Genomic DNA, 10,272 nt, shown 5'->3' with positions numbered 1-10,272 from the left:
TCCCTAGCTTTGAAAGGTGGGCCTAATAAGGCAGGTGGTCGTGGGGCTCCACTCTTGGCTTCAGTGAGGGTTCTTTGTCATAAAAAAAAAGGTAGCCCAAAATGTTCTACAAGGTTTGGCTTATCGCTACAATATAGGCTTGTATGAACATGTATTTTGGTAAATTTGACATTAGAAAAAAGTGAAGCTCCCCAAATAACAATAACTGTGGTGGCAGCAAATTCATATAAGCAGCTAAAGTTTTTTAATCATGCCTGGCTAGGCTAGGGTAATGGCTCCAGTGGGATTCAATGTCAGTAAAGATGGTGTGGCTCTACCCAGCCAATAGGGTGGCAGTGGGCCGGGGCGGGTGAGGGAGACAAGATCTCCACCTCCACTCCCTCTCAAAATTTTGCCCTCCATTTCTGCCTTCATCCTTGCATGGGTTTTGATTTTAACCTCCATCATCGGTTCATTCCCCGTTTCATGTCCTTCATTGCCTTCCGTTGTTAGAGGAAGGAGATGAGAGAAATGAAAGCTCATGCAGCTCGTTAGAAGGAGAGGGAGGAGAGAAGAGAGATTTGAGAAAGGGTTTTATATTAGGGTTATATATATAAGATTTTATAATACGTATAAAGATATAATAATAATTTTCTTAACGGGAGATCAGGACAGGGTGGGGCGGGGGCAAGAGTAAGTCCATCCACGCCTTCATCCCCACACGGGTTTTGATTTTAACCTCCATGCCCGGTCCATTTCCCGTTTCATGTCCATCCCCGGTCCAAATGGGGTGAAGCAGGGTGGGGCTCCATTTTTTTCGGGTCCACTGCTATCCCTAGCAGCCACATACCAGCTTCAGCCTAAATGAGTGATACCGTGCGTATGTGTATGACACAATATAAGCAATTTCTCTTTCCAAAAAGAAAAAAAAAACAATATAATCAAAGGATGGCGTGCACGCAGATTTAGTCATGTATCCTAAGGGTGTATAGCTTTCCAAAGGTTTCTACATCTTGTACAATGTTGGAGTTTTCACTCACCATCAGGTGGCATGGTTCCACTCCAATGTTGAGGCTCTCTCATCTGCTTGGAAAAAGCCCAAGAAATAAAAAAGATAACCCCTCTCTCTCTCTCAACAAAGGAAAATAAACTGCTTGATTCAAAAGACGACACTCAGATCAAGGTCGCTACCGGCCTGTGCCCTTCAAGCCGGTAGGGACCTTGATCCGAGTGAGAAAACGCTGGTATCTCCACACTAGAATTCAAACCCTTCTGAATGTCTCTGAGTGCTTTCACCATTTCTTTAAAAAAAAAAAGTCAAGTGGAAGGAAAAACCCGTTCCAAACATGACTGCAGAATCATGTTTCGGCAGGAGTCTGACTATTATGCAAACAGAGGTGCAGGAAGAGGAGGTTTTTGATATTTCTTCCTATTTGTTTTTTTCATCTTGTCGTTGGTTTTCTGAATACCTTTGACATTGCACGCATGGCTTCACCACAATTACGAATCCAAGCTTAGTCACCTTATCACTGCTTGATACCATGATTTAAGTTGAAAACGAACATGGTTCATTAGAAAAAGACATCAGTCATCTCCATGAATTTAAAGATGTGAGTACATATCATTAGATGGAATGTTGCAGTAGAAATGAACAGAATACAGGATAAGGATACCAAGGTGTTAAAAATGAGAACATAATCCTCAGTGTTCGATGGATTGTCTCAAGCTCATATGCACTGTCTCAGTGTCGCATTGTCACCCATCAAACGGTCATCTGCGGGCAGACAAAAAAGGTTGACATGAGCCAACCTGGCCCAGAATGGTCAGGTCTTAGACTGAGCATAGATTTTGGCCAATGCCTCTAAGGCTCTATCTGGGAGCTGGTGTCGGAAAGGAGATTGGAAGGGCGATGAAAAATCATGCTGGTCTCTGCTGTTTGGGGTCTCGGATTTGAAATAGGAGAGATAAGAGATGATGGCGAGCCAAATCGCCTCCATCTCCTGATTTCAATTACATCCTCGCAAGGATGTTATTGTGAATCCACTCATATCACTCCTCTAATTTCCCTACCCTCTCTCTCGTGGCCCTTTCCATCACCCTCCCAGCACCTAAACAGAGCCTGGCCTCAGATTCCATGATTTGCAACAGTAACTGTTGGCTCCTCTTGGGCCTGGCCCAATCATATCCTGCAATCAAAATGAGTCAATAGAATGTAATTTAAACTTGTGATCAACAAAAATAAAGTGCATCACATTTTGAGCTGATTTATATATAAATATTGATTTACAGCCTATTTACTAAATCGTTATCATCCTTGCAAAAACAAGGTTAGATGCAATGAGATAATTTTTCAGCTTGAAAGCCATACAACTGAAATGGGCTTCAGCTTCAATGTCAGATATATACGGATGTACCCTCGACACTCAACAGTAACCTCCAGGTCTTTATCAAAACTGTCACCGTCTATCAAAAGGGAATGATGCTAGATCACCCTAACTAATGTCTTGTCCTGAAAGTATTCACAGGGCGGGTTAGAGCAGCACAGCATGAGTATTCCTCATCATAGTCTGCTTCCCTCATCACAATAGTCTTTCAACTGTATCCGGAGTTGAACACTAATTATTTTGTAAATAACTTCCTTTAGCCAACATTGGCTTCAACCTTCAGTTTGAAATTTATCTTTGAGAAAATAAAAAAGGATATTGCACGGTTGATTGAAATTTAACATCGGACTGAAGTCAAGGTTCTTATAGTGACTGTAGTCACCAGACCTACCATCAGATTAAAGGCAAGATTCTCATAGTGTGATTGCAGTCACCAGACCTATCATTTGGATTGGAAACAATATACAGCTTTTCCTAATCAAGAAATGCTCTCTGAGTTAGCTGTTTGACGCCCCAATACATTTGGAAGATAGCATTAATATATACCCCTATGCAAAGAATATTGTAGTTAGAAAAGTATTAACTGAAACATACTGACAAAAGTACATGGAGGAGCAAAAATTGAAAGGGTAAAGAAAGAAGAATGACTATCGTTGCTGGATCTGTATAATCACTATTATTCGCTCAGTATGGCTCAGAGATACTTTTGTGCTTGCTCAAGAAAAGCTGGAACCTGGTTACTGTCTAAATTTGTCACGTGAACATAAAAAAGGAAGCAGAAAAGCTAAGCCTATATGCATACAGGTAACAGAAGTACACATGATGCTTAAAGATCACTAAGTTCTCAAGATGAACCACCATGGAATGCCGTCTTCCTAAATTTCTTTTACTTGCTTCTTCAGGCAATATATTTGACTACTTGTGCTGCTTAATGTGTAATGCTTTTCTATGTGCTATTCACTATTTTCCATGTGTAATTTTAGTCGGCTAGTTTTGGTCATTCACCATTTTATTCTTGCAGGAAATCATTCAGAATGTCTATTTCAATTCCCTCCTTTTGCCTAGTCACATTGTATTGAAGCCATCTTCATCTATCACTCCGATTTTAAGTCTGCAGACTGCAACTAATATGAGTGATGGTGAGTTGTCTATGTCAGACAATCAACATATCTTAGGTGATTGCATTGCTTTATTTCATTTGAATGCCACAGGGGTTATGCCCCAACTTGCCCATCAACCAAAAAAAAAGTTCTGTTTGAAAGAAATAGCAAGAATGCAATTCTCAATAGCTCTTCAATTTTCACAAAAGAATTAAGGACAGACAATCCATCAATACACTCACCCAATATGCACATGTATATATGGGTGAGTGGGTGGTTACTTTTACGATTATAGTCATTATTACTTGTCCTCTGCTCCTTTTCTTACTTCCCATTCACTGTCCTTTTTGGTTAATCATATTTCATTGCCCATTTTATTAATCACATTTTGTTCTTTTGCTACTCATTCTCAAAGTCCTCTATAATGTATCACGAACACAGTTCAGTGAAAGTTACAGAGTAGCAACCTACTAGTTTAACTTCACATCCCGTTTTAATAAAAAAACTAGTTTAACTTCACATGAAAGTCATCCTCAAAAGGGAAGCATTTATGGAAAAGAGAACACCAAAAGGCTATCTGATTTGTCAATGTTGAAATAAGCACGGATTCTTCCAAGGAAACTTTAAAGCTGGGATAAAGACCCCCATGAGGTGATGCATGGTTCATGAACTACTCTGAAGTGAATACTGCAACCAACTTGCCCCAATGTTCCAAATAAGCGTGTCTACTTACAATAATGTAGACAACCTAACAGAATTGAAGATCTTAAGTATAAGGTATATTATAAAGGGCAAATGCCCTTATATATTTTCAATCCAATGAGAAATTACTAGAACTCCCAATTTGAAAACAATGATTTTTGTCCACAGATGCGCACTGGGTCAGAGTGTGGCTAGTGTCTAGGCGTTAGTTTAGATTGACTGTTACATCTAGCTTGTCCATGCCTAAGACATGTGATTACCACCATGCAGCCTAAGTGGTATTAACAATCATTGCATTTTGCTTTGAAATTTCTTCCTCTATGAAGGCAACTGCTCTAAAGACTCATCCCCTTCTCTGCAACCCCTCCCCTCTTCCTTTTTTAGAGAGGGTTACCCCCTCCCTTCAATTTCTCCCTTATTTTAGACTAACATCCAAAAGACAAAATGATTAATGGTATAAGCATTCTGGTGTATGCTCTGCCATTCAGAAACCACAGGCTTCTTGGGCAGGTTCTATCATATGGACATCCTCAATAAACTAACTGCCTCCCAATTAATTGTCCCTTGCCCAATTTTCCAGAAGAATGTCTTCTTATTCCTATTCTCCATGTTTCCCACAAATTTTCAGTTAACAAAACAATCCTTAATGAATTATGAATGTTCACTCGTATCACAAGCTTTAAAGCGGCAATAAAGTGTTCAGATGAACTAGTTATCTAGAAATGTGGGGTAAGTTAGGCAGTTAGACTATACTTCATTATTCAATTTTCCAACTTATTCTGCTTTTGTGAACAAGTGGTCTGTGTCCAAACATCCCCTAAGCATGCTCATTTTAACTAGAGATACTTTTAGCTTTAGATGACATAACCATGCAGACAGGGTTTTATACAATCAGTGCAAAGCCAAAGCCTAGGATGCTTGAGCTCAGGTCAGTACCTCATGTATTAGGCTTGAGCTCTGCTAAAGCTCGAGCCTAGCTTGAGCACCCCAGTTCAAGTTTGGCTCAGTGAAAATTGAGCAAGTACAAGTTTGGGTTGGTTAAGCTTAAGTAAAGCTATTTTAATAAGATTTGTTTTTAAGAAAAGCTTTAAATGAAAGAAAGAGAAGCAGGATTTGTACCGGCTACCTCCTAAGAGACAGACTGACTGTTGCAACAAGAGTCTTTGTTGTGTTAAAGAACCTCATGAACATCTAAATTTTACATGATAAAATGAGCTTTAAACAAGCTCAACATTGCGCTTGAGCTAGGCTTTTTTAACCAAGTGAGCCTACGGCTTGGCTCATTTAAGTACATATGCAAACTCAAGCTGAGCCTCAACGAAGTGAATCCAACCCTTTCACAAACAGCTTAGCTTATTCAGCCCTATATTCAGAACATCTAAAACAATCATTGCCTTGAATGGATCCCCAAGGTCGAATAAACCAGATTACATGGTATTACTGGGAGGTATAAGCCTAGGTTGGCCATCAAAGGTGTCATGCAACAGTATGATGAGATATTTTCTCCTCTCCCAACAATGACTCATTTCAAAGGTTATCTATGTCACCTGGGTACGGGTACAGGTTCGGAGGGCATGACACGGCAATTTCAAAAAATGAGGGTATGGGGACACAACTATATAGATTGTGTGGGTCCAATGCAAGATCCATATATGTAGGTCCAATGCAGTTTTTAGTAAAACGGGGACAGATTTTAGTAAAAAGAGTTGTGGGATGAAGTATACATATTTTGCTTATGGCTCACATCAATATGCTATGGTGTTATCGCTTATATCATCTCTTTGCAGGTGCTTCTCTTCTATTACTACCATTAGATTTTTTTATTTTCCCTTGCAGAACATTCCCCTCAAAATTTGTCGTGGTGTGCTTGCACGTGCACACGTGCACATATGCATCTATGAGATCTAAAAAAGAACACACGAATAAAAACATTGCCAACCATGTGCAAACAACTTATCACTTAATTGGACACTTGTAAGGAGAAAATTACAATATAGATATACAATCTAGACGAGCACTTTCTTTCTTACAAAATGAACACTAATGTTACAAATTCCAAGAGTTTGACTGCAATAATACATGGATACCTTCAAAAAGTTGGTTTCTTGATATTCAACTTTCGGTAAATTAGTTGATCTGCCACTAATCCAGACCCAACAATACCACATGATCTGCCACAAATAAACAAGATAACCTGCAGGTAGATGAGTATGTCAGGGATACAACCAAGAATTCAAGAGAGTTCCCAAGACAGATAAAAATAAGGCTATGTTTGGGAGCCGGTGCTGGAGAGGAGATGAGAGGGGTGATGGGAGTGGGCATGAAGCTAGAGTTGTCAACAACATCCTTGTGAGGATGGAGTTGAAAATGGCTCATCTCCACTCCCATTTCCACTCGCAACACCATTCTCATCTCCCAAAACAATGTTCCCAAATACCTGTGAGGGTAGGTGGTATTTATTACACCCTCATTAAATACCATCTCCACTCTCATCTCTTCCCATCTCCAGCTCCCAAACAGAGCCTAGATAGCAAAAAAATAAGAAGGAAAAAGACGAAGATGAATTACCACAACGGTACAATGCCAGACTGGATAGTTCAGCCAACTAATTAATTCATCAAGAGAAGTGCATGATCAACTTGCTCACAAACAAGCACAATCGGCTTACAACAGCAGGTCATGTTTCAAAACACATCACCACCATTGGATGAATAATTGGCAAAGGAATCTCGTTTTCATCTTAAATGGATTTCAAAGAAGCATTTGCTCTCAGCCGACTATAAAATTCAGTGAAGTCTAACCGGAAAAATAGAAACTTCAGATCAACATGTTGTTGCACAGGCAATTGTGAAATGAATCCTTCAAGTACAGAGGAATACTCTTTCACAATTTTATCCAAATCTTCACCCATTCTCTTTAAAAACTCTCCAGTGAACTGTGAAAAAGCCTTCCTACTCCCACCAATGTAAGTGTTCGACTTGGATAGCTCATTCTTTGATTTTGACCTTGATCTGCTTCTTTCCCTGAGAGCCAACCAGTTGAGGATTCATTAAATTTTATTAAACAAACTTAACAGGGAAAAATTAAAAGATTAAAACATAAAGAAAATGTGAACAAAGAACAATTGGACGACGGTAAGGAAAGGAGTATACCTAGATTGGAAATCACGGATACCTTCATATAATCGTTCAGCATGACTTCTGAATTGCAGTACGAGATCAAATAAAACAAATAGAACCTTGCAAATGTGCTTGGATCTATCTCCAAGAAGTGACTTCTCCACAATTGAGTTCAAATACTTTTCATGGGCCGCAAGCAGGTCATCCAAATCATGAGCTTCATCCATCTCCTCCACGAAGGAAGACCATGATTCCTCCAGAACTTCAAACATAATATAGTACTGAAGATTAGTAACAAAATGATTCATCTCATTCCAAAGAACTTGACATTTTCTAGATATAGTCACGAACTGCAGCTTGGTTGTCCCTCCCTGCATCTGCAAGGTTTGAGATATAGTGCAATTTGGCTTCATATTCTTCCATGCCCCGATCAATGCATGCTCCACTCGCCTCAACTTCCAAAGGAAGTTAAAAATCCGAAGGTACCTCTCCATTACAGACTCTGTAAAAATGGTATTAAGTGGAACTCTGGAATCATAGTCCAGTGAGAAAACATCCCATCCTCTGTCACCGCTGCCATGGGGCATCATCTTCACCCTCAACCTTTCTAGTATATTAGGATCATCATACTGCGCATTGGAGGATCGGATAGCACTCTCCAGAAGCCCAGCTAATTTGAACGAGCTAATCGTATTTGCAGGCTCAGAGAGTTCAGGACCGACGACGTCCATCAAATACTGTATGAAATCTCCTTGCCCAAGTAGCAAGTATCTTTTTATGGCGAGACAATGGTCCTTGAATTTGTACCTCTTATACATTACTTCGAGCAAATGTCGGTCGATTCGCTTCGCCGCTTCTACAACAAGTGCTTCCAGTGCCTCAGTTTCACCATAACCTAGCCCACCTCTACGAGTGGATGTCCCAACTACTGCAGCCGCTTCTGCAGCTGCGTCTGCCCATCCCTGATCCTCGCAACAAACGCGGAGAAAGTTGATCGACTTCCCCGTCCTCAGTATCCTCTGCGCCAATGATTCCGGGATGAAAGCCGGTAACATGACAGAATGCATCCTGTAACCTTCTCTCCATAGGGATTCTGCCTTCACTAGCTGCCCCAATATGAAGAACTCCGCGAAGATGTCGTTCAATTCACCTTCCAGAACCCAACTCCTCACCATCTCAAACAGCGGCGAGCACACCCTCTGCAGCAGCCGTCTCATGAACTCTTGAACCAACGGATCTCCGTGCTGCGCCCTCACGTGGATCGCCCCCGCCATTGCCCCGCCTCTGGAGACCGTACAGTCGTCGACCAAGACCGCCATCAACCTCATCCTCACCAGCGGCTCCGCCAACCAGACGGCCATCCGCCTCAAGGAAAGATAATTCCCGCCGGAGTTGCCATCAGACGCCGCCTCCGACACCAAAGGGATCGGATTGAGAGCTTGAGCTTCGAGGACGGCCAGCAACTTGTAGTAGACGGAGAGCTCTTCCTGAAGAGCGGAGCAGAATGCCTGGCCGATCGTCCCCACCTCTTCGGAGGGGAACCGCTCCATGCTTGCCGAGATGTAGGCCTTCACCTTCTTGAACAGCCACCCGAGCTCACAGAGCTTCCTCATGGCGATCCTCGTCGATCTCGGCACGCGGAGCGCCTCCGGCAAGACGTAGGCATCCGCCTCCCGATCGAACCTCACGTAGCGGCCGTCGATCCCCTGACAGGCGTAGATCACGTCCTTCACCAGAGCGCTCTCGGAGACCTCCGACTCCTCCCTGGAGAGATCGGCGAATTCCCTGAGCGCCGCCTGGCGGAGGTTCTCGGGATCCTTAGATACAAGGAGGATGCCCCCGCCGGAATCCTGCCCTAGGGATCTTCGCAGAATGCTACTCCTGGTAGAAGAAGAAGACCTAGCGGACCTATCGACGAGATCCCTAACCCTAGTGGCCCTCGAGGCGGGGTCTTCGGCCAGCAGCGCCGGGAGGCCGCCGGAGACTGTGGCGGCGGCGAAGCTCCCGGCGGCAAGGTCGTTGGCGCAGGAGGCGTCGGCCCGGCGGTCGTCGGAGATGACCTTGAGGAGGTAGAGGAGGGACCACTTGTTGCGGATGCAGCCTGGGCCAGACTTGAGGGAGAACTTTGCGTAGAGGTCGGCGAAGGCGAGGGCGTCGGAGGAGCGGCCGTCATTGACGAGCTGGCGCTTGATGGACTCCGCCATGGCGGACTCGTCGGCGGACACGGAGGGGGTCAGCCGGCTGCCGATGATCCTCATCGCATACCGGAAGGAGCGGTCAGCGACGGAGTCTGGCGGGTGGTGGCTGCGGGTGATCCCGGCGGCGGCGGCGTCCGACGGGAGCAGCCGGAGGACGAGCTCCATCACCTGGTCCGCGATCTTCTGCTCCTCCATTCCCAGTGGGAGCGACCGTTCACTAGTCTCTGAGATTCAAAAAGGGAGGGCTCTTTCAGTTTTTGCAACTTCAAAAAAACAACAAGAGGTGAGAGCGGAGATTGAAAATTGCCAAAACGTATCCCTAGATTGTAGAAGTGGGCATCCGACCCGGCCCGCTATGGCCGGGTTTGGGCCATGATTTTAGGCTCGAGACCGTTAGGTACCGGGCCAAAAACCGACTCATTATATACGAGACTATCGAGCCAGTCTGATGGGCCTGATTTATTTATTATTATTTTTAATAATATAAAATTGTTATAGTTGTATGAAAACTTGCTATTTATTAATTATTACTATTTAACTAATTAGTTGAATTAAAACTTGCTATTCTTTAGTTAACTCATAATTTCAATTAAGCATTTATGAATTTTAAGGTTGGCCGGGTGGGCCCACTTCACGGGGCCATGGGCTTACCGTGTCAAAACTCGGCTAGTTAGTAAATAGATCGGGCCATTGATCAGGTTGGCCTGATCCATTCTCAGGCCGGTTCGATGTCCACCCCTACTAGATTGTGTACTGACATTAGGGATGAACACCAAACTGAGCTGGCTTG

The 10,272-nt window shown here is 43.2% G+C and overlaps 1 protein-coding gene across 1 annotated transcript; it reads right to left on the bottom strand.

Annotated features, from left to right (window-relative positions):
• Positions 1-6,108: 6,108 nt before the first annotated feature.
• LOC149816575 (gamma-tubulin complex component 3-like) lies at positions 6,109-9,677 on the bottom strand. Its single transcript, XM_089987306.1, has 3 exons — positions 7,318-9,677; positions 6,734-7,188; positions 6,109-6,359 (listed from the first exon to the last, which is right to left on the bottom strand). Exons 1-2 carry the CDS (start codon positions 9,675-9,677, stop codon positions 6,906-6,908), a joined length of 2,643 nt encoding a protein of 880 aa, XP_089843432.1. The 3' UTR covers positions 6,109-6,359; positions 6,734-6,905.
• Between the last annotated feature and the right edge of the window lie 595 nt (positions 9,678-10,272).

Source organism: Nuphar pumila, chromosome 14, assembly GCF_984573655.1.
Source record: "Nuphar pumila chromosome 14, dmNupPumi1.hap1.1, whole genome shotgun sequence".
NCBI classification, from domain to species: Eukaryota; Viridiplantae; Streptophyta; class Magnoliopsida; order Nymphaeales; family Nymphaeaceae; genus Nuphar; species Nuphar pumila.
This window is presented reverse-complemented; position numbering and strand designations above follow the sequence as displayed.

Bases quoted from the DNA above. Each gene is read 5' to 3' on its own strand.
- LOC149816575 (XM_089987306.1), bottom strand. From the start codon at position 9,677: ATGGAGGAGCAGAAGATCGCGGACCAGGTGATGGAGCTCGTCCTCCGG. The intron at 7,189-7,317 runs GTATACTCCTTT...GTTGGCTCTCAG, and splicing joins ATCCGTGATTTCCAATCTAG to GGAAAGAAGCAGATCAAGGT.